Here is a 27,474-nt window from a genome sequence, read left to right as displayed (position 1 = left end):
TTAACAGAAACTGCTTCCAGACGGTTGACTTCTTCACCGAAGACACCGCCTCACCCAAAGTCATCTCTGCTTTGTCTTCACCTCTGCTGCCCGCCACAGGTAACACTCGCACTCACGCACACACTCACACACACACACCACACACATCGTCCTTTCATTCATTCCTGTCTGTGTTTCCAGAAGAGCACGAGGCGCTGTCAGTGAAGCAGTTTGTGAAGCACGTGGCAGAGCTCCACCAGACCAACACCTTCTCCAAGGATTTTGAGGTGAGAGAGACATCAGCCTGATACTACTGTATGTAGGATATATACCGCTCTTAATGCTCCCCAGCAGTATTAACATCACCCAGGCACAGTGTGGTAGTCATGGTTAAGATTTGACCCTCATTGCTTCCGGAAGCTATTCCTTTCTAATCAATAAAAGTGTATGTTTGTTCAGAGTATAACCTAACTCAACACTACTGGTAAGTGAGGAATCCTGTGAAAGGTGGCACTGTCTGAAACAGAAACGTTTGTAAATTGGTTAGAGCAACATTTTCGTTTTTGTCTGTAGATGTTACTATGTGTATTAGATGTCCCTATCTGTCTCAGTGTAACTGTTGTGGTTGTGGGTTAGCATGTTGAGGGTGTACTGTATGTTTGGGTGTGAGGGACTACATTACACTGCCTCTGTAGGTAACCGTACTCTAATACACCCTGTACATAGCTATAGATACACAGAGTTTGGAAAAAACATTTAGACATTTTAATGGATGCCATGTTCACACCACCCATTCCGAGACAACGTTCCAATGGAATGTTTGGTGTCAACATGGCGTACAGTTTGCAAAACTGGGTGCATCAGTAGGTGACCCTGTCAATAGGCATGCCCACTACCTCCAGACAAATACATACACAGAGAGCTGTTCCTCGTGTCTCTGTATCTGCAGACTGGTCACTGTGTGTCGCCCCAACCCCTCATCGCTGTGCTTTCTGCATTCTCACCCCCTCCTCCCCACCACCCTTCCACCTCCCATTCTCCCCCACCCCCATTAGATTGTGACAGAGTGTTATGAGGTAAGACTCCCTTTGTGTTAGATTAGATATGCACACAGTATCAAAGATGCTATCCTGATTCATCAGGACTTCCTGATTCTTTGACCTTTGACCTCAGAATCAGGAAGACCTTTTCTCTTTATCCTATTCAAAATTGACTGATCGTGTTTTCTTTGTTGCATGGATCACATCTCTGAGTAGCTGTACTGTCTGCTGTCATGTATTTTAGTGCTTTCTTGTTTGTTGTGTTCTTGCATGCTACCTTCTATTTGATAATTGGACTTGCGTGTTGGGCACCGGCCAGGTTGTGTGTGTTGGTTCGTAATGGCTCAGTGTGTGTGTGTGTGTGTGTGTGTGTATTGGTCATTCATTGTTCAGGGTTGTGTGACTGAGTGCCTGTGTGCGTTTCTCTTACAGGAGGTGCAGTCGTGCACAGTGGAGATGGGCATCACTACTGACAGCTCCAACCACCCAGACAACAAGAACAAGAACCGATACATCAACATCATGGCCTGTACGTCACACGCACTAACTAAAAATACACACACACACACACACACTGACACACACACTGACACACACAGACATACACATACACACTATTCATTAACCCTCTTTGTTGTTCTAGATGACCACAGCAGAGTCAAACTGCTGGAAGAGGGAGAAGGTGGAGACTACATCAATGCTAACTTTGTTGATGTAAGTAGCTCCTCTCCTTATCATTCATATCTATATCAACTAGTGAACGTGTACGTACGCTATGTAAAGTAGACTGGTATTAGAAATACAGACTAGGGGTAGTATGGAAGATTGACTGGATGATTGGTTGATTGATTGATCTGTGTGTGTGTGTTCCTGTCAGGGTTTTGAGCGTACAAGGGCCTACATCGCAGCCCAGGGCCCCCTGAAGTCTGGAACAGAGGACTTCTGGAGGATGGTGTGGCAGGAGAATGTTGGAGTCATCGTCATGATCACCAACCTGTTGGAGAAGGGCCGGGTCAGTTAGTCACACAGATAGACTGCAGGCTGGGGCACTGTGTTAAAGTGTCTATTTTTACACAGTTTGAACAGAAAACATTGGGCAGAAAAATGGAACATAACTCTGTTTGTGAAGTTTTTATCTGACTTTTATATGACTGTTTTGACCATTGTGTGACTGAGGCTCTCTCCCTCTGTGATGTCAGAGGAAGTGTGACCAGTACTGGCCAATGGAGAACCAGGAGGAGTACGGTTATTTCCTGGTGACCCTAAAAGACACCAAGACCCTGGCCTACTATACCCGGAGAAACTTTACCGTCAGAGACACCTCACAAAAGGTACCTTCCTGGACACACACACACACACACCTTGAATAAGATGCACTGCAGTGCACAGAGCTTCTAGTCTGTTTGACCCTGCCTGCTGTGTGTTGTACCTACAGGCTTCCCAGAGGGGACGCTGTGCTGAGAGGACGGTGGTCCAGTACCACTACACCCAGTGGCCTGACATGGGCGTGCCTGAATACACCCTGCCTGTCATCTCCTTCGTACGGGCCTCGTCCCAGGCCAGGACTCAGGACATGGGCCCTGTCCTTGTACACTGCAGGTGGGCTGGGTGTGTGTGGGAGGGGGGGGGGGGGGGGGATAATAGCAACCAGGGGCAAAGACTTGGCAAAAATATTGCTTGAGAAAGGGTTGAATAAGAGTATGCAGATCCAATGGCTTTGTGCAGAAGGTGAATATCCAAGTATTCATTTCTGTAACGGGAAGCATTGTGTTGTGTGGAACTCTCTCACAAGTATGTTGTGTGTGTGTAGTGCTGGTGTGGGGAGGACAGGGACCTACATCGTGCTGGACAGTATGCTGCAACAGATCCAGGACCAGGGAACGGTCAACATACTGGGCTTCCTCAAACACGTCAGAACACAGAGGAACTACCTGGTACAGACGGAGGTAATGCACACACTTACAGGAGCAGCGTTTCCCAAACTCGGTCCCGGGGAACCCAAGGGGTGCACATTTAGGTTTTTGCACGAGCACTACACAGCCGATTCAACTAATCAAGTCATTATCCAGCCCTGGTGGAGGTGATGTGAGTGAGATGTCTCTCTCTGTGTTATGTCTCTCTGGTCCTCAGGAGCAGTATGTGTTTATCCACGATGCCCTGGTGGAGGTGATGTGAGTGAGACGTCTCTCTCTGTGTTATGTCTCTCTGGTCCTCAGGAGCAGTATGTGTTTATCCACGATGCCCTGGTGGAGGTGATGTGAGTGAGACGTCTCTCTCTGTGTTATGTCTCTCTGGTCCTCAGGAGCCGTATGTGTTTATCCACAATGCCCTGGTGGAGGTGATGTGAGTGAGACATCTCTCTCTGTGTTATGTCTCTCTGGTCCTCAGGAGCAGTATGTGTTTATCCACGATGCCCTGGTGGAGGTGATGTGAGTGAGACGTCTCTCTCTGTGTTATGTCTCTCTGGTCCTCAGGAGCAGTATGTGTTTATCCACGATGCCCTGGTGGAGGTGATGTGAGTGAGACGTCTCTCTCTGTGTTATGTCTCTCTGGTCCTCAGGAGCAGTATGTGTTTATCCACGATGCCCTGGTGGAGGTGATGTGAGTGAGACGTCTCTCTCTGTGTTATGTCTCTCGGGTCCTCAGGAGCAGTATGTGTTTATCCACGATGCCCTGGTGGAGGTGATGTGAGTGAGACGTCTCTCTCTGTGTTATCTCTCTCTGGTCCTCAGGAGCAGTATGTGTTTATCCACGATGCCCTGGTGGAGGCCATCATCAGCAGGGACACTCTGGTGACCTCTGACCTGGTCCACTCCTACGTCACGGACCTGCTGACCACTGGGCCCTCCGGGAGGACCCGCATGGAGAGACAGTTTAAGGTCAGAACACACACACACACACAGAGTGGAACCCTACAACCTAGTGTGCTACTTTCTGGGCCCTGACTTGGGACCTGCTCAAACACATTGAGGATACATCCTTGAAGTAATCACTGATCTGGCGTGACTTGATTGGTGAAAGCCATTGAGCAGGAGTGATGGTAATGTGTTGGTAATGTTTACTGCTGTTGTGTTATAGCTGGTGAGTCAGCGCAGAGCCAGACAGGCTGACTACGCCACTGCCCTGAGAGAGGGAAACGCTGACAAAAACAGGACCTCCTCTCTCATGCCGGGTGAGTTGAAGTAGCCAATCACACACAACACGATATACATGTAGTTGGTAAGAGACAGCCATTCAGTCAATACCAGGAAAAGGTTCTCCTTCATCTATGTCTTACCTCAGCAGAGAAGAGGAATAGGCAAAAGAACATTTAGATTCAGAGTAATAAACAAATGGAATACTTTACCTGAGAAAACCAGAACATTTTTTATATAATAAATTCAAGCAATACTTTAGGACCACTTGAAAATAATAGACTGTGTTTCTGTGTATGCTGCAGTGGAGAGATCCAGAGTGTGTCTGTCATGTCCAGTGGAAGGAGAATCTTCAGACTACATCAACGCTTCCTATATCATGGTAAGAGCAAGGTTGTCCATTTGATAAGGACCCCTTATAAATGCTTTAAAGAGCATTCACATGGTCTTCATAAACACTACATACACCGAGTGTACAAAACATTAGGAACTGCTTTTTTCCATGACATCCAACTGAAAGCGATGATCCCTTATTGATGTCACCTGTTAAATTCACTTCAATCAGTGTAGATGAAGGGGAGGAGACAGGTTAACGAAGGATTTTAAGCCTTGAGACAGTTGAGACGTGGATTGTGTATGTGTGCCATTCAGAGGGTGAATGGGCCAGACAAAATATTTTTGTGCTTTTGAATGGGGTATGGTAGTAGGTGGCCAGGTGCACTGGTTTGAGTGTGTCAAGAACTGCAACGCTGCTGGGTTTTTCACACTCAACAGTTTCCCTTGTGTATCAAGAACTGCAACGCTGCTGGGTTCTTCACGCTCAACAGTTTCCCGTGAGTATCAAGAATGGTCCCCCACCCAAAGTTTTGTACATCCAGCCAAATTGACACAACTGTCCCTGTGGAATGCTTCTATACCTTGTAGAGTCCCGGTGAATTGAGGCTGTTCTGAGGGAAAAAGGGGTGCAACTCAATAGTAGGAAGGTGTTCCTAATGTTTTGTACACTCATAAACCACGTCGAAGCAAAGTCATATGTGTGTTCCAGATTCATGTTGTTTATTTTGACTGTGTCTGTGCTGTGTTCCAGGGTTACCACAAGAGCAGGGAGTTTATCCTGACCCAGTCTCCTCTCCCCTCCACTGTCTCGGACTTCTGGAGAATGGTCTGGGACCACAACTCACAGCTCATCATCTCCCTGCCTGACACACACACAGCACAGGTAAGCAGGTAGCACTCCACACACACACACACACACACACACACACACACACGCGTCAACAGTATCACACCTATAATGCTGTCTCCATTGTGTCCTATCAGAGTGAGGGGGAGGAGTCTTGTGTCTACTGGCCCAGTAAGGATCAGCCAATCAGCTGTGAGGGTTTCATAGTGTCGTTCACTGGAGAGGACCACATGTGTCTGGGCAACGAGGAGAGACTGGTGGTCCACGACTTCTTACTGGAGGCCACACAGGTAAGATCCAACCCCACACAATCACACGTGCAAGATGCTCGCACACGCATACACACACACAGACAGATTCAACCACACACAAACAGCCCAGCTAGCACATAACCTTCTGAGAACTATGTGTTTCTTAGAGCTTGGTGCGAGCATGGTTGTCCTATGGTTATTTTGCATACAACCTTTCCACAACTTTCTGGGAATGGTGCAGGAATGGTTGCCTGTCTTTGGAACATTCTCGGCACATTTAAGGAACTTGACAAAAAAAACTTTATTTTCTCGGGTATTTCATTACTTTAACAGAACATTTCTTAAAAGTTCAAACATGGTTACATTTAATTAGAACTTTGGAAATGTTCGAGTAACGTTCTCCAACTAGTTTGGCTTTGGGAATGTTCTCAGCTAGTTGAGAGAACGTTAAAGAAACAAGTTCTTCTGTGGGAATTTCAGTACTTCAGCATAATGTTTCCTAAAGGTTTCCTCATGGTTTTCTTTAAAGTCAGGTTCTCAAATTGTTCCAAGAACCTGAAGAAAACATTCCATAAAAAAAACATAAGAAAACGTTTGTAATGTTGAGAGAACTTTCTAGCAATGTTATTTAAAAACATAAACATTCCATTCTCAGCATCAACAAACTCTGTGTGTTGGCCACGCCCAGTAATTGTCCACATCTGATCTTAATGAGTGCTTTGAAACAAAAGTATACACCTTACGTACATGGTCATGGTCATGGGACACCTGTACCATGCCAGATAAAGAGTTGAAAAGTATCCAACTTTGAGTTTGAATCTCAATATTTCACTTTATATACATCAAAGGACTGAAATATACCGTTTCACATAGAAACCTGAATTCTCTTCGTTTTTTAACGTTCCACCCATTAGGCCACTAGAAGGTGATTTAGTCATTTCACTGCAGGAAAGGGCTACTGCCTAAGGAAATTAATTTCCATGTGTTCTATCTGTGCTTGGAGTTCAAACATGTTTCGAACCCCAAATAATCTAGAAGTATCATTAAAAGTCTTATTGAAACATTCAGAAACATTCCCTATAATGGGCTAATATAGGGCTAATAAAACCAGAACCAGAGTAAAACACTCTCAGAACCTCCCTTGCTGCAAACTAAAAAATAAAAATAAACATTCCCGTTTTTTTTTACTTCTGTTCTCAGAACGTTTTAAAAAACGTTACATTTTACCAGTCAGGAAGCGTATGGCTTTGTTCCCACAACCAATGTGAAACCAAAATCATACGTTCCCACAACTTCCAATGAACCAAATGTGCTAGCTGGGAGAGATCAAACCAGACACATACACACACATGAGGACCACACACAAATGAGAACTACACACACACACCCCCAGACTCTTCCCACACTCCTCTCTCTCTCTCTTTCTTTCCCCAGGATAACTATGTCCTGGAGGTGCGTCAGTACATGTCCCCCTGCTGGCCCAACCCAGAAAGCCCCGTCAGCAGCACCTTCCAGCTGCTCAACATTATCACAGAGGACAGCAGACGGAGAGAAGGAACCATAGTCGTGCATGACCGGTGAGTTACTGCTCTCCTCTGTTCCTCAAGTCTTCTCTGTTCCCTCTGTGTTCTCTGGGGTTGGGAGGTCAGCTGAGGGCTGGTAGGGTGCGAGGAATCTTATTTGAAGAGTGTGTTATCTCACTGATGGGAACTGATTTCACTGATTCACCATATAACAGTGTTTTTTTGTTCCAGGAGTTGTTGGCTCATTCTGTGTTTGAGACAAAGACTTGGGTGTTGTTTCCGTAATTGGTTCATAGCATAGTTTCCCCTGTCTGTGTCTGTGCCAGGCTGGGTGGCTCGATGGCGGGGCTGTTCTGTGCCCTCACCACCCTGGCACAGCAGCTGGAGCAGCAGGGCTCTGTGGACGTGTACCAGGTGGCACGGATGACTAACCTCATGAGGCCCGGTGTCTTCAACGACATGGTATGTCCTGGAACAGCACACACACACACACACAACAAAGAAACGCAGGGAACATAGCACAGCTCATACATAGACACACACATACTCTCACCAGGCTGATCTCATAGACTAGATGTAAAATGGTATAGGAAAGTCCGGGATATTCAAATTAGATATGATATGTTATATTTGGTATGGTTACATAAGACAGAAGGTTACTTAGGCAAACAGGACAGGAGTTGGTCGGGGTGGATGGGTGGTCTTACAACGCGAAACGTCTAGCAAGCCAAAGGTTGCGTTTTCAAATCTCATCACGGACAACTTTAGCAACTTTGCAACTACTTTCTAGCTAATGCAACTACTTAGCATGTTAGCTAACTCTTACCCAAACCCTAAACTTAACCCTTTAACCTAACTCCTAACCCTAACCTTAACCCCTAGCCTAGCTAACGTTAGCCACCTAGCTAACGTTAGCCACAACTAATTGTAATTCGGAACATATCACATGAATTGTAATTTGCTAACGCTAACATTAGCCACAACAAATTGGAAATTGTAACATATCATATGTTAGGTTCTCATTTTTCAGAGTAAATAACTCATGGACACTGGAGAAGCTTAAGCAAGTTTAATTCTTCCCAAAGGGTCGACGCAGCTGTATTCAGACAAAAACATGTTTCCACCATCACAAGTATATATACTCCACTTTAGGCACTCCTCCTTCTCTCCAAACCTTACATCTTATGGTTCCACAGGAAGACGAAGTGATAAACCGTTCTGTCTCCCTTAAGGTGACCTGACCTGACCTCAACCCCCTTGATGTCTAATCCAAAGCTCTCCACCCGTATCACCCATGGCACTCCGGTGACTCTCTCCCGTCCACCCAGCACATTCCACAGCCACTCTGTCTTTCTACAGAGAACCATTAACTTCTGACATAAAAACCAGTCTCTTCCACTCCTTTATATACCACGCTTCTGATCTATCATTGTCTTTAGTATCTCAATGTTCAAAGTTTTTCACTGAATCCAACAATACGTAGTGCAAATTCGTAACATATTGAACGAAATGCAATTGGTGACATATCACACAAATTATAATTTGTAACATATCATACGAATTGTAATTCATAACATATAATAAGAAATGGATATGGACATCCACATATTAATACATACCATACCAAATGGAACATATCTCACTAATTTGGTTCTGACGGATTTCCATTTACTATGTTACACCTACCCCTGAGCCCAGGTTGCACACATGTACACACACACGTTACACAAACAGCTTACGCAAACAGCTCACATGCACACACACACACCTGCACACCATACACAGTTAGCGCACTCACACACTGCTCACAAATGAATCAATCAAATGTATTTATAAAGCCCTCCTTACATCAGCTGTCAAAAAGTGCTGTACAGAAACCCAGCCTAAAACCCCAAACAGCAAGCAATGCAGGTGTAGAAGCACGGTGGCTAGGAAAAACTCCCTAGAAAGGCCAAAACCTAGGAGGAAACCTAGAGAGGAACCAGGCTATGAGGGGTGGCCAGTCCTCTTCTGGCTGTGCCGGGAAGTAAATAGCTCTCACACACACCTGGCCAGAGTGCGAATTACACCATAACACTCAGGGAGTCTCTATTGAGTGGCCTAATAATAAAGACGTAAATGAATCCAGCATCCAAACTGCATGTATAGTCTTGCCATTTGATGAATGGAAATAGACATCTGTTACAAAACACCAAGAAGTGTTTCCTAATGACATTCAGTGATTGCCATTGATTAGTTCTACATTAATTGATGTGTTCTGCTGACAAATTGACCTTTTTTTGTAGCCTGAAAATTCAGGACACCTAAAATGAGCCTAAAACTGTCCTGGGAAAAAACGGGATGGTCAGCCTAACACCCATGGTCAAATTACAAGTCTAGGCTATAATGTGTACTAACTATGAACTTGAAATAGGCCTATTAGTAGCCAGTGTGTAGTGGTAAAAAATAAATTAAAGGTGAGTAAAACTATGATTGCCAATTGTGGTGAAAAGAGTTATGCTGTCACGTTCGTTATATGGAGGAGACCAAGGCGCAGCGTACTTCTTCTTTAATAAAGAACGAACACTGAACAAAACAACAAAACCTAACCGTGAAGCTAATATGGCTAGTGCAGAACAGGCAACTAAACAGATTAACAACCCACAAAATACCCAAGGAATATGGCTACCTAAATATGGTCCCCAATCAGAGACAATGAAAAAACAGCTGCCTCTGATTGAGAACCAATCTAGGCAACCATAGACATATAAACCCCTAGACCAGATAAACCCAGAGACATACAAAAACTCCTAGACATACAAAACTAAACAAACCACCCTTGTCACCTCCTGACCTAACCAAATAATAAAGAAAACAAAGATAACTAAGGTCAGGGCGTGACAGTGCCTCCCCCCCCCCAAAGGTGCGGACTCCCGGCCGCAAACCTAAACCTATATGGGAGGGTCTGGGTGGGCATCTAACCTCGGTGGCGGCTCTGGTTCTGGACGCCGCCCCCCTTCTTTACACTGAGTCCGCTCTTGTAGCACTGACCCGTGGATCATCGCCGGAGGCTCTGGTCTGCGGATCATTGCCGTAGGCCCCGGGCTGGGGACCCTCGCTGCGTGGATCATCGCCGGAGGTTCTGGACTGGGGACCGTCGCTGGAGACCCCGGGCTGGGGACCGTCACTGAAGGCCCCGGGCTGGGGATCGTCGCTGGAGGCTCCGGACTGTGGCCCGTCGTTGGAGGTTCTGGACTGTGGCCCGTCGTTGGAGGTTCCGGACTGTGGCCCGTCGTTGGAGGTTCCGGACTGTGGCCCGTCGTTGGAGGTTCCGGACTGTGGCCCGTCGTTGGAGGTTCCAGAGTGTGGCCCGTCGTTAGAGGGCCCGGACTGTGGCCCGTTGTTGGAGGCTCCGGACTGTGAACTGTCGCCGGACGCTCTGGACTGGGTACTGTCGCCAGACACTCTGGACTGCCGAGGGGCACTGTAGGCCTGGTGCGTGGTGCCGGTACTGGTGGTACCGGGCTGGTGACACGCACTTCAGGGCGAGTGCGTGGAGGAGGAACAGGACGTACTGAACTCTGGAGGCGCGCTGGAAGCCTGGTGCGTGGTGTCGGCACTGGAGGTCTGGAGTGTAGAGCTGACACAACCCGTCCCGGCTGGATGTTTATTTTCACCCTGCAAATGCAGGGTGCTGGCACAGGACGCACTGGGCTATGCAGACTCACCGGAGACATAGTGCGCAGAGCCGGCGCAGGATATCCTGGTGCAAGGAGGTATACTGGAGACCAGGAGCGCTGAACCGGCACTTTCCTTCCTGGCTGGATGCCCATTCTAGCCCGGCCAATGCGAGGAGCTGGAATAGAGCGTACCGGGCTACGAATGCGAACTGGAGACACCATGCGCATCTTTGCATAACACGGTGCCTGACCAGTCACACGCTCCCCACAGTAAGCACGAGGAGTTGGCTCAGGTCTCCAACCTGACTCAGGCAATCTCCTCGTGTGCCCCCCCCAACAACAACAAAAATCTTGGGGCTGCCTCTCGGGCTTCCGTGCTAGCCGTGTCCCCTCGTATCGTCGCCGTTCCTCCTGTGCTATCTCCACCTGCTTCCATGGCAGGGTCTTGTCCCCTGCCATTACCTCCTCCCAGGTCCAGGATGTCCTCCACTCCTCTTTCTCCCGGGTCCAGGATGTCCACTCCTCTTTAGTACGCTGCTTGGTCCTTTTATGGTGGGTTGTTCGGTCACGTTCGTTTTATGGAGGAGACCAAGGCGCAGCGTGGTACGCGTACATCTTCTTTAATAAAGAACGAACACTGAACAAATCTAACAAAACAACAAAACGAACAGTGAAGCTAATATGGCTAGTGCAGAACAGGCAACTAAACATAGAATAACAACCCACAAAATACCCAAGGAATATGACTACCTAAATATGGTCCCCAATCAGAGTCAACAATAAACAGCTGCCTCTGATTGAGAACCAATCTAGGCAACCATAGACATATAAACCCCTAGACATACAAAAAACCCTAGATATACAAAAACCCCTAGACAATACAAAACTAAACATACCACCCTCATCACATCCTGACCTAACCAAAATAATAAAGAAAACAAAGATAACTAAGGTCAGGGCCGTGACATACGCTCTCTATACTTTCAATGCATTTTTCTGAAAGGGTGTGTAAACTTGCATTTACCCTCCACTAAGCCTACACCAGAGCCGGTAGCCTACCCTCTCAGCTGAGGCAGTTTTACACACAAGAACACATGCAGAAAAGGTAGCCTACGTTCAAATAATGCATGAGTTGAATCAAAACATTAATTAGTTATTGCTTGGAGTCTTCACAAATCTTGTGACATAAAACAAACATTACTTTTCCTTTCTTACATTAATGACATTTATGACTGTGTTATTTGTAACTATTAACCATTTAACAATTGCTAATGTTAGCCAGAACTAATTGTAATTCGTAACATATCCTGGGTATGTTTTGCCGTGAATACGGTCCTCATAGGCACACAAATCCAAAATATTGTGGCCTATGCCATTGCAAAATCGAAAGCTTTTAACCGAAAGAGTCAACTATATGTCTACTGTCATTAATGTACACTACATGACCAAAAGTATGTGGACAAAGTTGGAAGCATAGAATCGTCTAGAATTTCATTGTATGCAGTAGCATTAAGATTTCTCCTCACTGGAACTAGGGGCCAAGACCAAACCATAAAAAAACTGCCCCAGACCATTATTTCTCCTCCGCCAAACTTTACAGTTGGCACTATGCATTCTGGCACTATGCATTCTTGCCAAACCCATGTTCATCCATCGCACTGCCAGATGGTGAAGCGTGATCATTCCAGAGAACGCGTTTCTACTGCTCAAGTGTCCAATGGCGGCGAGATTTATGACAGAGAGGTGGGGGTGTTCGTTTCATTTGGAATCTTTTATTTTAATATATACCACTGTAAACATATTCATCACTGAATTAGAAGAATGGACAAATTAGCATTATTTTTTTAGAGGAGCTAACATCTCATTCAGGGGAACTGAGCCCTCCTGGCTCCTCCGTAATTTGCACCCTGTACCTGGCCCATCCTGTACTGACTCTGTCTTTCACCACTCCGCTCCTAGGAGCAGTACCAGTTCATGTACAGGGCCGTGTTGAGTCTGGTGGACAGCCAGGAAGACCAGAGGGCCCTACAGTCCCCTGAGACCAACGGTTCTGTCCCTCTGGGGGCCACCACTGCAGCAGAGAGCCTGGAGTCCCTCATGTAACCTCTCACACACAGACACAGAGAGCACCACACGCTCTGGGAGATACACGGTGCTCTATGTTGAGAGAGAGAGACATGAGCTAGCAAATTGTGAGTAATAGGCTTAGCTAGCTACAAAATACATGAGATTAAGCATCCAATTATCAGAATAAAACATACTGTTTTGCATGTATGACCACACATTGCAACTGGCTGCTAGGGGGTCTGGTATTCTGTGCCTTTTGTAATTCATGTTGTACTTTAAAACTGTTTTGATACTAATGCCAAATGTTCTGTACTCTTTTTAAAAATTTTATTTAAGTTTGTTAGAGTTTTTGAGTTATTTGATTTAACTATCTATCCCTTTGGATTGTCTTATTTGTATGTAATTACTTAAAAGGGATAAATGTCCTTTCTGTATTCTGTATTCTATCTACTGTATGCTTCTTCTTGCTCTTGTGGATGACTTGTGTAAATACTGGTGTTAAACTTGGAGAATAAGAGATGTTCCGTTGGAAAGGTGAAATTCTGTAATATTATCTCAAATTATGTAAATAATAATAGTTGACCACTATCAAAAGGCCACATGTATTTATACCTCTAGATTTGATATTTTATTATGAAGTTGACTTTCTAACCATTTACAAACGTTATTACTGTTTTTTTCCCGTCTGTTTTCTTTTGGGTGGGGGGGGGGTATTACTGTGTTGATAATTTAGTTCAAATATCAATAATGCTTATTTGTTATTTTTTGATCTTTTTTTAACATGATAAAGTTTGGACTTTTCAGTAGTCATAAGGTTATTATAAACAGCACTGTATATTTGAACAGGATGAGTAAATATGTTCTCTAAACCTTAACCTCGTCATTTACTATCACAACAAACTGTTGTCGTGGTCTCAGTAATCTCTCCTGTCACTCCAAAGAAACTCTTTCAAAAAAAGTTCAGATCCATGCTTTTATTTATACTATAATACAAGAGCATTGTGGGTACACGTTTCAGGAGGACCTGTACATTATTGGTGAAGACAAATAAATAAACTTAATCAAATCAATTTCACAATCTTGAGTTTAAACTGAGATTGAGTCCGAAATTACACTTGCGCATAGTTGTACTTGAATTATTCGTTACATATTGATGTACACAACACATATCCGCCGTACAGAAGATGCAGTGTATATAGTGCATAATTGCAGTGAGAGTATGCATGTCCGTCCCATAGGTATGTTAACATCATTATAATATAACATATGGCCTAGTCGTTTGTCACACACCCAGTGCACTTGACCTGGGTAAGATATGCCCAGGTCTAAACCAACCCACTGGACACTAGTGTCGATATGAGACGACTAGATAAGATCTACTTTAAAGGAAACATCCACTCAAAAACTACAATGTGGCAAGTGACACTTTGCTTCTTGAAAGTCCAGCATCTTGAAAACCGCTGACATGCTAACATTTTGGTATCAACAGTGGACTAATGTAACAAACACCAAAAGATTGTTTTTGAGTGTGGTTTTCCTTTTAAGTGCCTAAGGGGTAGGTGTCCATTTGGAATACAGCAAGAATCAAGGTTAAGCACATAACCCACCCACCCCTCCCTCCCTTCCCCTCTGCATGTACAAAGTGAAAATAGTCATAATAAAATAAAATAGCAATAACATAGAAAGTTATACAAATATAGGCATAATCGGAAGCATTTTTAAATTCCCTAGACTCATCTCTGGTTGAAAAATAGACATGTTGTTTTCACCTCCCCTTTCCCTACTCTACAGCCCCACATGGGCTCATGTTTTTCAAGCTATAAGGTATGAAATGACCTGAAATGAATCAAAAATGATTTAAAAAAGAATACATTCTTGCTTTGGAAGATTAAGGCAAGTCGGACATAAAAAATATATCTTATGTTCAAGCACAGTTAGTATATTATATATACAGTTGGAGTCGGAGGTTTACATACACTTAGGTTGGAGTCACTAAAACTTGTTCATTAACCACTCCACAAAAACTATAGTTTTGGCAAGTCGGTTAGGACATCTTTGTGCATGACACATGTCATTTTTTCAACAATTGTTTACAGACAGATAATTTCACTTATAATTCACTGTATCACAATTCCAGTGGGTCAGAAGTTTACATACAATAAACTCAGTGCCTCTGCGTTTGAAGTTAGGCCTTGAAATACATCCACAGGTACACCTCCAATTGACTCAAATGATATCAATTAGCCTATCAGAAGCTTCTAAAGCCATGACATCATTTTCTGGAATTTTCCAAGCTGTTTAAAGGCACAGTCAACTTAGTGTATGTACACTTCTGACCCACTGGAATTGTGATACAGTGAATTATAAGTGAAATAATCTGTCTGTAAACAATTGTTGGAACAATTACTTGTGTCATGCACAAAGTAGATGTCCTAACCAACTTGTCAAAACTATAGTTTGTTAACAAGAAATTTGTGGAGTGGTTGAAAAACGAGTTTTAATGACTCCAACCTAAGTGTATGTACAGTTGATGTCGTAAGTTTACATACACCTTTGCCAAATACAGTTGAAGTCGTAAGTTTATTTGGCAAAGGTGTATGTAAACTTCAGACTTCAACTGTACATCTATATACGCATCTAAAGTGTGTGTGTGTGTATGTGCGCGCGCATGTGTCTTCCGTGTACTGCCTCCCCCCATACACCCCTCTTCCAAGTTTGCCCTCCCCTCCATCGCCTCCCTCTCTTTTCTCATCTGCCTCATCCCTCTCTCGTGTGTCTGCGTCTCTTAGTTCCCCTGGGAACCCTGTAACGGAGAACAAGATGAAGAGAGAGGAAAGGTTAGGAACAGTTCTAAGGGGCTGATATTAAAATGAACACCATGCAATAGGCTTCATAGGATATGTGTGTGTCCTCTCCTCACTGAGTTGGTTCTCTTGCGTTTCCAGCAGTCAGGGTTGAGTCTCTTCTGCTCGTCAGCCAGGGCTTTGGCCTCCATGGTGTACATCCTCCTCTCCTCTCCTCGCATCTTCTTCCACTTCTCTCCCAGGATCACACTGATCGCTCTGAGGGCAGCAAACACACACACACACACATATTTCCACTGGATTTTTTTAGTCCAGGGAATTCAGAGATTTTTTTGCACACACAACCGCGCACACACACACCTGTTGTCCTTCCCAGGGTACATCTGGGTGTACTCCAACCTGAACTTCTTTGCGAATAGCATGAATGCATTCATTGGCCGCTTGCACTTCGTGGGCGAAGCCACCCCAGCTGCTCCTGAGTCCCGCTGGCTCTTAATTGGCTTGTTGCGTAGTGTGTCTTGGTCGGGGCTGACGGCGCCCCCGCCGGACTGGGAGGCCCTACGCTGCCGGGCCATGCTGCTCAGAACGTACACCGCCGACGAGTCCAGGGGAGTGAAGTCATAACTGACGTGAAAAACACAGGAACACAAAGAAGAGTCACACACTGAGATCTGAGAGGCTTTAGCTCAGGAGGACTCAGGATTTGAGCTGCGGTTCAAATCCAGTGTGTCACACATGCGTTGTAAACTACAGAAATGGACACTACCGCCGCTATTGAACTAACGCTGAGAGGTTTTACCTCCTGAACGTGTCGAACACCAAGGAGTCGTCAGTGTGGATGGCATCTCTGTGTCCAGGAGGCAGACACACGTCACCCACCATCACCTCATAGCACGGGATCCCATACTGCACCACGGTCAGACAGGGGTAGAACGACGACCAGCCTGCCACAGGAACACACACACGTTAGAAAAACACACGTTACACACACCTTATACTTTACATACGTTACACACACATCACACACACACCCAGGCCTCTGACCTTTGTTTCTGACATAGAACGGGTGGTCCAGCTGACACTCAGCGGACAGAAGCCACTCCCCACAGGCACCTGGGTCAAAGGTCAGCTTGAGGACGGACTGGCCAAACGCCCGGCTCTCTGTGTGGGACACCAGCCTCAGGCCCTCACGACCATAGCCCTGAGGACAAGACACAACAGGGGTAGTGATGGGGAACTGTACTCACAAGGGGCTCACAGGGAGATAGGAGATGATAGGAAACCAGATTAAAGGATGTCTGTTCATTTGTGTTACTCAGGAACGCATCAGTCCACTGAGCTTGGCATTATTGTACCTTCAGGGGATGTGATATTGCCTTTAAATGAGTATGTACCTTCAGGGGGTGGGATATAGCCTCTGTCTCATCGTCTAAGTCTTTGTCCGACACCAGTTTCTCAGCATCCTGCCACTCCACACTAGAACCCTTATGGAACTGCAGACGAGTGCCTGAGGACACAGGAAGAAATATATGTTTTAAACTGATTAACGGTCATTGCACAAGGTCAGGCGTTCGGGTACCGGAAGTGATCACATTGATGTATATAGTCAGTGGCAAGTATATTAGGTACATCTAGTACCGGGTACCAGTACCCCCTTTGCCTCCAGAAGATCCTGAATTATCCGGGGCCTGGATTCTACAAGCTGTTGGAAACACTCATTGGTATCAAGGGATCTAACTTGTACCAGGAAAACATTCCCCACACCAGTACACCAGCCTGTAATGTTGACACCAGGCAGGATGTGTCCATGGACTCATGCTGCTTACGCTAAATCCTGACTCTGCCATCAGCTTGACGCAACAGGAACCGGGATTCGTTGAGCCAGGCGATGTCTTTCCACTCCACAGTTGTCCAGTATGATCACGTGCCCACTGGAGCCACTTCTTCTTTAATCTGATGTCAATGGAACCTGGTGTGTTCGTCTGCTGCAATAGCCCATCCATGACAAGGATCGACGAGTTCTGCATTCTGAGATGCCGTTCTGCACACCACTGTTGTACTGCGCAATTATTTGTCTGTTTGCGGCTACCTGTTAGCTTGCAAGATTCTTACTAGTCTCCTCCGACCTCTCTCATCAACGAGCTGTTTTGGCCATCAGGACTGCTGCTGACGGGATGGTTGTGTTTGTCGTACCATTCTTGGTAAACCCTAGACACTGTCGTGCTTGAAAAGCCCAGGAGGGCGGGCCGACTCTGGGATACTGGATCCGGCGAGCCTGACACCGACGATCATGCCATGCTCAAAGTAGCTATGGTCACTGGTTTTGCCCATTCTAACGTTCAATAACTGAACAGTAACTGAATGCCTCGATGCCTGTCTGCCAGCTTTATATAGTAAGCCACAGCCACTTGACTCACTGTCTGTAGGAGCAATCCCTTTTCGTGAAAGCGGTGGCGTACCTAATAAATTGGCCGATAAGTGCATATATATATATGTACCTTTGAGGAAGCAGTGCCAGGCAGTAGGTGGCCAAGAGTGGCTCCAGCCCATGTCCTCGTCATCAGACACAGAGGAGTGACAGTACACAGCAGACTCACACTCACTACTGACCTGTAGAGAGGAGAGAGACCAGACGGGATTATCACCAAAGCAGGATCAATTAGTTAGCTAGATAAATTTCACTTATATTCTCAAACAACTCCATATTTCTTCATTCATGGGGAAAGACGATTGACTTCAAATTGTCTAATTGTGTGTGTGTGTGTGTGTGTGTGTGTGTGTGTGTGTGTGTGTGTGTGTGTGTGTGTATTCTCAGTAAAAGCAGTGCTGTGCATTTGCTGCACTGGTCCAGTGTTGCCACCTAGTGGATGTAGTGTAGGGTAACAGATCTTACCCTGACACGCCTGCTGCACTCCCTGTGTTGGCCTCCAGAGGACAGGCTGCTGGAGGTCAGGGGAGGCCGGGTGTGGGGAGGCCGGGCGTAGGAATGGAGGTTACTACTGGTGCCAAAGATGTGGATGGGAGTTGAACTGGGGTAGTTAGAAATGGACAGTTATGAAGTATTAAAATGGGAGCAGGTTTGTGTGTGTGTGTGTGTGTGTGTGTGTGTGTGTGTGTGTGTGTGTGTGTGTGTGTGTGTGTGTGTGTGTGTGTGTGTGTGTGTGTGTGTGTGTGTGTGTGTGTGTGTAACATCCCTTACCTGACGACCTGAGTGGAGCCCTGTAGCAAGGGACTCTGGGGGCCCGTGGCAATGTGAGCTAGCTGTGTGAGCCAGTGTGTGTCCGGGGGCCCGGCCGTGTGAGTGTGTGGGTGTCCGTCACGTTCCTGATGGGACACCCTCGCCCCCACCTGAAACACAACGGCGGCTGTCTGGTCCTCCTCCACCTCCTCCAGCTCCGGGAGGTCATCTAAGGGGAAATGATAGAAATATAATAACTGGGTTGACCAGAGTTCCTTTAAGGGGTTAAATATGTAAATAGAATAGCTAGAATGAACAGAGCTCCAAAAGCATGATGTTTCACAGTAGATCAGGAATGATGTATTTGCATCCCTCTGCTTAATGATGTTTAAAAGGTGCTTTCCAATTTAAAAGTATGCTAATGACTTGCCATTACCTGTACCTGTAGAAAGTGTAGCCTACATTACACATGTATAATCACATCATAAACATGACATTGGCTTATGATTACCGTATTCCATGTGGCTGTCACTGGTGGGGCATCCGGGGGAGGAGGGCAGCTGTTCTTCACACTGGAGCAGGACCAATCCCTGGTCTCTACCTGCCTCTGGCCCTGTGATATCCAACATAGTACTGCTGCTGCTCAGAGGACTCTTAACTTCCCACACCATGTTATAATGCTTCTTTAGCTCATCTGACTGGACACAAACATACACACGCCATTCATTCGTTCATTAACGATTTATTAACAAAGTTATTGAACGTGAACACAATATGTTTGACTAGTGTGACCACATTTAAAATAACCAAATGCGGGACAACTGGTTGATTTCACGGGACATTCGCGGGACAGTGTTCCCTGGTGTACAACATTGGAAAGGGGTGAGATGAGGAAGGGAAAGGGGGGGGGGGGTGTTCTTATGCAGAACCAATTACGCCTTTGCCTTTTGTCAAAATTTGTTTTGGAAATTGAGAGCAACTATCACAAAACAATAAAGACTCATATAATTGTGTAATCAACGTAGACAGAACTTTTTCCTTTCGATTCCTCAACAGCGTCATGTCATGCAGGCCTCGTTTATAAACGTTCAGGACATCGCGCATGCTCATTTGAGCTCATTCATTCAATACCGTGAATGGAGAATAACTCACACCCATAAGTTTAAAACCACGAAAATATCTCCTAAATAGTTATACCCGCCATTGACAGCAAACTTTATTACTGCCGAGTGATTTGGTTTTCAACTAAATACTTACATAGTAATACACGATCCCATTGATTTGGCAAACGCAACCTAATTTGGCTAAGGCTTTGTCAAAATACAGAAGTGTCGAGCTGACAGAAATTGGACCTTGTGCTATATGCAGAAGTAGAAAAGAGTAAAACATGTCACGAGGAGCAAATGTCAATATTTGTATACAATGAAATGAAAGTATGAGCGAGCCTATGCATTCGTCTCTTGCTCAAGCTGGTTAAGAAAACTAAACGCCAACCATGAACATTGTATGCGATCTGACATGTCATTCGAAACTGAAGGAGGCAATGTCAAATTCACCTTTTTCCTATCCGTCTGTAATATTCTGCTATTTATTTCTTCATTTCATTAATTAAACCCTTTGTCTACTGTATTTCTAATAAACTTTCTTTGCAACTCACCAAAACAGTCGCCATCAACGAGAAGTGAGAGATAAATATTATTATTTTTCGCAAACATTATTGGTTGCTTCAGACGTCAATCTATGGCTTCTCTCTTGTTAATTGGTTATTCGCTGAGTAAATACACCCTCGTATTTGTTTGCGCTGTTCCTTTTGGCTGTAATCCATGTCCCTCATCTCTTAGATGGCTCTAATTGGGCGACTTCAATCAACCGTGCAACTAGCTATTGTAGTTTTTTTATACTGTATGCGGTTTGGTTACAGTTTTGACTACAATTTCAGGGACTGGCAGACAAAGACAGTCAAAAAAATAAAGGCACGGACTGTCTTTGATAAAAGGTTTGTAAACATGTAAACGCAAACAGCAAATGCATGCATGTGTAATATACACAACAGTAAAATATGCAAATGGTCAATTATTTATACAAAACATACGTTTATTGCAATGGAAATTCAAATAACAGTTAAGATGCTGAAAATACTCAGGAAATGAGGTGTATTGTAACATTACAAGAAAAATGGGAAACTGCAAAGCAAGTGCCAGAGTGGACCCTTAAAAAAATATTAAATTAAAACAAATCTGTTTTTACACACAGAACACTGACATTAACACCATGACACACGGAATGGCAGACACCTGTTGTTGGCGTAGGTAATTATGTGCAGAGGTAGGCAAGATAAACCCTTTCAGTTGACTGATAAAACTGGTTCAGAGATTTACTTGCATTGAAGGTTGAACATCTATCTGACAGAGTATTGGCAGGTTAAAATAATGACACTTATGAAATCTCTGGTTCAACAAGGCAAATACGGTACTAAGCTATTAAGGAGAGCAGGGCGTGAATGACAAAGACAAATATTTTCTTTTTTTAGCAGACTGTACCAAAGAAACTATGTACCAAACGTAGGTCTAGCAGCAATATGCAAAATACTAAGAGAATTTCCCTATCTGGTATTTCCCTTATGAAGACACCCCATGTTTTACCAGTTGGAAATATTGATCTCAAAAACAGCTCTCCAAAACACCCACTGATACATCAGAAATCACATGGGAAAAGACACTATGTCAAAGAAACATCCTCTGACAACTTATCAACAGCTTATAAGATAATAACTAGTACAAAAAAAATGAAGTAAGCAACACAGTCCATGAATTAATTGGCTGTTTAGACCAACTTATGGATTTGTCAGGAAATACTGTCTTTTAGCTACTGAGCACCAAGTTGTGTCAATGTCCCATTTGATTTAACAAAAACAATACACCTCAGTTTAACAAAATGATATGCTACTAATGCTCTTCAACTAGATCATAAATGCTTAACTCAGGACTATAACACTATTACAAACTTCAAGTACAATATGCATTTTTAAATAAAGTTGAGAACTGCAAATAAAAGGCACACTGAAATATACCACTACCAGCTCTATGTTGCTTTTTTTGTTCGGGAAACACTGTTGTTTTCATATGACATAAATTGTCCAGACTAAAATGTTATTCTAAAAAGTCGCCAATACATCTGGGGAGATAAGAAACAACAAGTGTAATCTTATTCCATTATGAATTCACATGCTTGGTGGTAACATTTATAGGCAACAACAAAAAAATAGCGACGTCTTTTTAAAGTGTTTTTCTGTGAGGGAAGGTTCAATGCCGGACAATAGATGACCCCGACGTTTCATTTTGAATCAAAAGCCGTAACGTGGTTTATCTATTAGACAAACCTGATAGAAGTGTGTCTTCATATGTACCATTTGGATATAAGGCCAGGAATGAATCTGAAGGTCATTAACAAACACCACTATGTTCGTGTATCATACAAAATACTAAAACTACACAAATGGGATTCATCTCATATGAAGTCTGAGTTTGCAGTATGAACAAACCTCTATCGAAAAATGGTCTGATTGCTAATACTGTAATATAAACACAGTGGGTGATGTGTGTTAAAGCAGACTGATAATAACGCAGATCAGTACCAGGGGTATTTGGCCCCTCAGGAGAGTCTCGGAGTCCCTTGTTATAAAAACATCAGGTCTCAGCTGTCTATGCCGAGTGTATCACGGCGTGTCGTTGTCGTGAATGTCGGCGTTACGTCCGAACAGCGCGGCCAGCTGCTCGTCGTAGTCGACGATGTTCCTCTTCATGATGTCCATGCAGGGGCCCAGCAGACGCTCAAACGCCTGCACGTCCATCACTAGAACACACATAGACAAAAACACAAGGACAACCACATCGGCTGAAGCTAAACGTAGCAAGGCTATTGGATATCATCTAGACTAGAGAGCATAAGTATTGAGATCCTTCCTGATTGCAGTCATTATCTACTTACCTAGACACTTGACGTTTCCTACAGCGTACGCTGAAGCAGCCCGGGGCTTGTTGGTGACCAGAGCCAGCTCTCCAAAGTACTGTCCCCTGGTGCACATGGCAATCTCCACCTCCTCTTCTACCCCTTCTCCCTCCTCCTTTTTCAACTGGGGGTAACAGACAGACAGACAATGCAAGACATACAGTGGTTCCCATAGGACAAACGGTACTATTGACATACTCGGTAACGGTGCTTTCAGCTCATTTTAACCGGTTAACACTAGTCAACCCACATTTCCGAGGCCGCCATTGAAAATAAGAATTTGTTCTTAACCGACTTGCCTAGTTAAATAAAGGTTCAATAAAATGTGCAGGAATACGTATCAACAGTTCCAGAAGCATAGAGTAAGCCTTACCTTGCTCATATTCATGGTTATTCGCACTTGACCAGACTCTACTATGTAGAAGCAGTTAGCAGTGGCCCTCTGGAGGAACAGCAGCAGTTAGTTGCACCTCTTACATTTTACATGGACTTTCTCCAAATACAGGGATCATGAGAGAGAGAATTACCTGAGCGATAATTTGTTCTCCGTCACTGTAGGTCTTGGAGGATAGAACATCCACCACACACATCCTCTCAGAGACCTGTCAGGACAAGAGAGAACAGGAGCGGTAGCTGCTACAATGCTCTACAGATGGCGATAAACACGCTTGTGCTGTAGTTATAGGTGTATATCATTATGCATTGTATATACTATAGAATGCTAAGTGTGTGGACTGTGCTAGTGATGCATTATTAAGGGCCTGTAAGTAATCACATCACGGTAAGGTCTACACCGGTTGTATTCGTCGCATGTGACAAATACAATTGGATTATCAAGAGTGTCACTCAGTCAGAATCACTCTGAGACGTTTCCGTTTTGCATGGGATAATCCCAAATTAGTAGTTCTGACTTGTTCTTCAATCAAATAATGGTCATTCATTTGACAATCCCTTGAAAATGGCACGCAGTCGTCAATGGTTTTAGCGGCGCTGGGAGGTCTCCTTGCCCCCCCCCCCCTCCAGCCGGCAAATCGAACATTCTGCACCTTACTGAGAGGGTTTATTGATAACAGCCTACAGAGATCACAGTTGTTACCTGTAAAGATGTGAGCAGGGGCAGAGACTCGATGAAAGCCTCGTACATCTTCCTCTTCTTGTGGTTGTTCTTTACTATGATCCTCCTGAACATCAGTCGGTCCTGGAGTACATACAACATCACAGGCCTCAGATCATTTCAACCAAACACCACACTACATGGTAACCCCAGTAACCAAGTTGCTTCAACACTCAAGTCAGTTTTACCATTTTGTTCCCGTAACAGTTAAGATTCTGATTTCAAGTGAGTAGGCTGATGCCTTCAGACAACTACGGCCTGTTGGCATGTTTTGCTTTAGGCATCCCTTCTGTAATTCACTCCACAATCTACCGGGGGGGGGGGCATAACCTACCATTCAAACCTACAGTACGTAACAGCCTACCTACACATCCTCTCAACCGTATCAGCTACAGTACAATCCGCTGGTTCACCCGAAAGCCTTCAACTTACCATGCACCAGAGGGCTCCCACAGAGGTGGCGATGATGGTGGCAGCCCTGGGGGTGTTGTACATCAGGGCCAGTTCTCCAAAACTGCCCTGGTTGTCATAGGAACCCACCACACCCTCCACCTTGTCTGATTTCATCAGGATGTCAAAGGTCCCTCTGGGAAAGAAGGCAGCATCATAATGATCCATTCATTAATTGCATAAGTATTTATTATATGGGGAAATCTTCTATCGCACCCAACTCTGGCCAATAGTAGTGCATAATACAGGAAATAGGATGCGATTTCAGACCCATCATCGCCAGTATTTTTTGTAACCTTTATTCAACTAGGACGACGCTGGGCCAATAGTGAGCCACCCTATGGGACTCCCAATCACGGCCGGTTGTGGCTACTGCCTGGATTCGAACCAGGGTGTCTGTAGTGAAGCCTCTAGCACTGAGATGCAGTGCCTTAGACCCGGGAGCAGCGTCTCAGAGTAGGAGTGCTGATCTAGGATCTGTCCATCTAATTATATTCATCATGATCTAAAATACAAAACTGATCCTAGAACAGCCCTTCTACTCTGAGACGCTTTGTGGAAATGAGCCCTGGTCTCAAAAAGTGTTGTATAGACTGTCTAGTCTGCTTACAATGTCTTGATGAGTCTGAAGTCCTACCTTTCGATAACATAGAAGTTATCCCCATCGTCATCCTGGTCTATAATGTGTTCGCCAGCCTCCACTGGCATCTCAAACATTGCATCCAGTACCTGGGACATCTGCTCCTGTTAACACAAACAGAGATATTTCAGTGACACGGCCCACAGCAGCATCCATATACAACATTTGTTGACTTTTCCTCAACGCATTTGTTCAACCTATAGTCTTTCCACCCCAATTCACTTTACCGGGTCTAGGTTTTTGAACAGCAGAATGTCTTTGCAGGCCTCCTGTAGTCTGTGCCTCTGCTCGTCGGTTTTAGGATGGGTGATCTTTTAGAGAGAAGAGCAGAGCCATAATTAGCATGGATTATTATAGCTACTGTATCAGGTTCATGTACAGAGTGCAGACAGTCATCTAATCTCCTTCCCACCCTGTTTCACTCAGCATCTGACTTCTTATGCTGAAATGTTCTTTTGTTCCTGATAAATACACAAACGTTCGACCTAAACCAGTTTTGACCAACAATGGTTTGCAGTGGTCCAGCGGCATCACGTCATTAGCTAACTTGAGGTTAAAGGTCAACCCGATAGTGATGAAGGTTAAGTGATCTTACCCTGGGCTCTTTGTCCTCCTCCTCATCATCATCAGGGTTGAATGCTTCAGCACACACTGTGGAGAGGAACAAGAGTCATCACATTACACTTGAGTGCCTCCTTCAGATTTCACTCAGGATACCAAGAGTGATTCCAGCCACACCAAACCCAGGAGGTCACATAGTCTGCAGTGTAATCCATTTCACCCAGCATTGTTTACGCCTGTAATGTCTATAGGTGAACATGCTGAACTCTAGACTGCTCCTGATACTTAAGTACTGTGTGCTAACCCTCTGGCTAGCAGACAGACGTTTGTGTGATCCTGCTACAGTACTATTAACATATGTGATAGTGATGACAGCAGCAATTGCTGCTCGGACTGGATCAATAGTCCCAGCCACAGAGAGAATATCATTACGCCCATCAAACACACACTTCAGATTTCATTTCCTGTCACTATCTGTAGAAAACACCGGAAAAGTGAGTACTTTTGTGGATGCAAAATACAAGGGACAACCAAACCAGAGTTCTTTAACTACACTATTATGAGATGACATAGCTAGAATATAAAACCTGCTTACCTGAAGATCTTCTCAAGAATCTGTTGATCACCGGAGCTAATAAAACAAAGTTACATGAAGATGAGATGTATTGATGTAACAAGGTTCTGGCTTAACAGATAGAGCATTCTGATCTAAAATCACCGTTGATTGTTTTCAGCTAACATGGAATGAATCTAGCTAGCTGGCGCTACTGATGCTCACACAGGTCAGGATAGCAACGGACACTTTCAGAAAGATCTTTCCACTCCGCACTGGCCAAAGTAAACAATAGGGGTTATTCAAGGTTTTGGCATGGTAGCTAGATAGCCATTTCTCTTCGAGACGTGATTGTGAGTTCAATTGCCTTTTCTCGCCCTGGCATCTGTTTACCCACAAGTACAATTATCGCGAAAGTTGTCACTTCCCTCTGTCCACGAGGGATTGGTGGTAAAATGGTCAGTAGCTAACGTCAGCCGGGCTGACTACTGTAACTATTGTATAGTAGTAGCAAACCGTTAGCGAGATTGACTTTCTCAGTGGCTGCCACCGTAACGTCGTTAGCTACCTATCAAGGTTAGCAGCACCACAACGGGCAATGCTGTCTTTTCTAGCAGAACGGTGAGGTTAGCTACCTACGAATTCCTCCTCATCATCATCATCTTCTTCATTTTCCGAATCAATTTGCATTGCCTCCTCGGCAAAATTGACCGATCTTCCACTGCTAACATTACCACCAGGTCGACCGTTAGCTGAATCTCGGGCATTGTCAAAGGCGGATCCTCTCCGATTCTCCTTCAGTTGGATGAAATACTGCAAGGCAAAGTCCAGAAGGTCTCCTGGCTGATTCCTCAACACTTCCACTGTAAAGCTTTGCAGCAGCTCCATCAGTCCGTCTGGGATTTCAATACTCATTTCTAATCGGTTTTATTAAGAGTCAGGCAAATAAAACGACTAAAAATAATATTCCAGCTCAGGCTTGCACGGGTTGACAGCTCACTTGAAAAATAATTCCACAGACACAGCCTTTTGTTACAAATGTTGTTGACGTTACACCCATCCTCGATTTCTGTTCATCTGTAGCTAGCTATAGCTTGCTAATTTAGCTACCGCCTTTTGATGAAACCCGAATGAAAATGGCAGTAAAAAACGCTAGCTAGCTAGCATCATTTTGCTGCTGGCTTCAGGAAACCCACGCATGTGACCCAGGTATCCATGACAACCACCCATCTAGAGATTGCGCACGCAGAATCATAGAAATAGAACAGTGAGCAGATCAGTCACCACTCCATCTCACTGGGAGCATCGTTTTCCCAGACAGTACAGAATG

General features: G+C 44.6%; 3 protein-coding genes across 5 annotated transcripts in view; 1 reads left to right on the top strand and 2 right to left on the bottom strand.

Annotated features, from left to right (window-relative positions):
• The window catches only part of LOC109864626 (receptor-type tyrosine-protein phosphatase zeta-like), a 58,118-nt gene extending 44,212 nt beyond the window's left edge, over positions 1-13,906 (top strand). The window contains exons 13-29 of one of the 2 annotated variants that reach the window (XM_031797998.1): positions 8-99; positions 181-266; positions 1,035-1,055; positions 1,452-1,548; positions 1,663-1,733; positions 1,897-2,031; positions 2,219-2,350; positions 2,455-2,618; positions 2,830-2,965; positions 3,752-3,898; positions 4,098-4,191; positions 4,459-4,535; positions 5,241-5,372; positions 5,474-5,626; positions 7,022-7,164; positions 7,437-7,572; positions 12,729-13,906. In XM_031797998.1, coding sequence (XP_031653858.1) covers positions 8-99; positions 181-266; positions 1,035-1,055; positions 1,452-1,548; positions 1,663-1,733; positions 1,897-2,031; positions 2,219-2,350; positions 2,455-2,618; positions 2,830-2,965; positions 3,752-3,898; positions 4,098-4,191; positions 4,459-4,535; positions 5,241-5,372; positions 5,474-5,626; positions 7,022-7,164; positions 7,437-7,572; positions 12,729-12,872 — 1,960 coding nt within the window. In that variant the 3' untranslated portion in view covers positions 12,873-13,906. The remainder of the gene's footprint in view (positions 1-7; positions 100-180; positions 267-1,034; positions 1,056-1,451; positions 1,549-1,662; positions 1,734-1,896; positions 2,032-2,218; positions 2,351-2,454; positions 2,619-2,829; positions 2,966-3,751; positions 3,899-4,097; positions 4,192-4,458; positions 4,536-5,240; positions 5,373-5,473; positions 5,627-7,021; positions 7,165-7,436; positions 7,573-12,728) is intronic. The other variant, XM_031797999.1, reaches the window with a different exon arrangement.
• Positions 13,907-15,415: 1,509 nt separating this feature from the next.
• LOC109910244 (HMG box-containing protein 1-like) lies at positions 15,416-20,580 on the bottom strand. Of its 2 annotated transcripts, none has more exons than XM_031798670.1 (11): positions 20,476-20,580; positions 19,330-19,431; positions 18,840-19,047; positions 18,534-18,669; positions 18,139-18,250; positions 17,035-17,147; positions 16,685-16,841; positions 16,440-16,584; positions 16,001-16,264; positions 15,757-15,898; positions 15,416-15,639 (listed from the first exon to the last, which is right to left on the bottom strand). In XM_031798670.1, exons 1-11 carry the CDS (start codon positions 20,531-20,533, stop codon positions 15,622-15,624), a joined length of 1,455 nt encoding a protein of 484 aa, XP_031654530.1. In that variant the 5' UTR covers positions 20,534-20,580; the 3' UTR covers positions 15,416-15,621. The 2 variants fall into 2 exon arrangements, with proteins under 2 accessions (XP_031654530.1, XP_020364965.1); XM_020509376.2 differs by having other exon boundaries at positions 19,330-19,516; positions 20,476-20,554.
• Positions 20,581-20,889: 309 nt separating this feature from the next.
• Positions 20,890-27,472, bottom strand: LOC109864322 (cAMP-dependent protein kinase type II-beta regulatory subunit). Its single transcript, XM_020452038.2, has 11 exons — positions 26,780-27,472; positions 26,187-26,222; positions 25,626-25,681; positions 25,258-25,341; positions 25,028-25,134; positions 24,373-24,526; positions 23,923-24,024; positions 23,354-23,428; positions 23,200-23,268; positions 22,806-22,950; positions 20,890-22,670 (listed from the first exon to the last, which is right to left on the bottom strand). Exons 1-11 carry the CDS (start codon positions 27,057-27,059, stop codon positions 22,534-22,536), a joined length of 1,245 nt encoding a protein of 414 aa, XP_020307627.1. The 5' UTR covers positions 27,060-27,472; the 3' UTR covers positions 20,890-22,533.
• Positions 27,473-27,474: the final 2 nt, after the last annotated feature.

This window comes from Oncorhynchus kisutch, linkage group LG19, assembly GCF_002021735.2.
Source record: "Oncorhynchus kisutch isolate 150728-3 linkage group LG19, Okis_V2, whole genome shotgun sequence".
Classification (NCBI taxonomy): Eukaryota; Metazoa; Chordata; class Actinopteri; order Salmoniformes; family Salmonidae; genus Oncorhynchus; species Oncorhynchus kisutch.
The sequence above is the reverse complement of the archived record's forward strand: the minus strand, read 5'-3'. Positions and strand labels throughout refer to the sequence as shown.

Excerpts from the sequence above, each read along its gene's own strand:
- LOC109910244 (XM_020509376.2), bottom strand. Across the intron at positions 16,585-16,684 it reads GTTCTATGTCAGAAACAAAG|GCTGGTCGTCGTTCTACCCC; the intron begins GTCAGAGGCCTG and ends TTCCTGTGGCAG. Across the intron at positions 16,265-16,439 it reads GTGTTCGACACGTTCAGGAG|TTATGACTTCACTCCCCTGG; the intron begins GTAAAACCTCTC and ends TTTTCACGTCAG.
- LOC109864322 (XM_020452038.2), bottom strand. The coding sequence starts at position 27,059 with ATGAGTATTGAAATCCCAGACGGACTGATGGAGCTGCTGCAAAGCTTT. Across the intron at positions 25,342-25,625 it reads AGGAGGACAAAGAGCCCAGG|ATCACCCATCCTAAAACCGA; the intron begins GTAAGATCACTT and ends TCTCTCTAAAAG. Across the intron at positions 24,527-25,027 it reads AACTTCTATGTTATCGAAAG|AGGGACCTTTGACATCCTGA; the intron begins GTAGGACTTCAG and ends CTTCTTTCCCAG.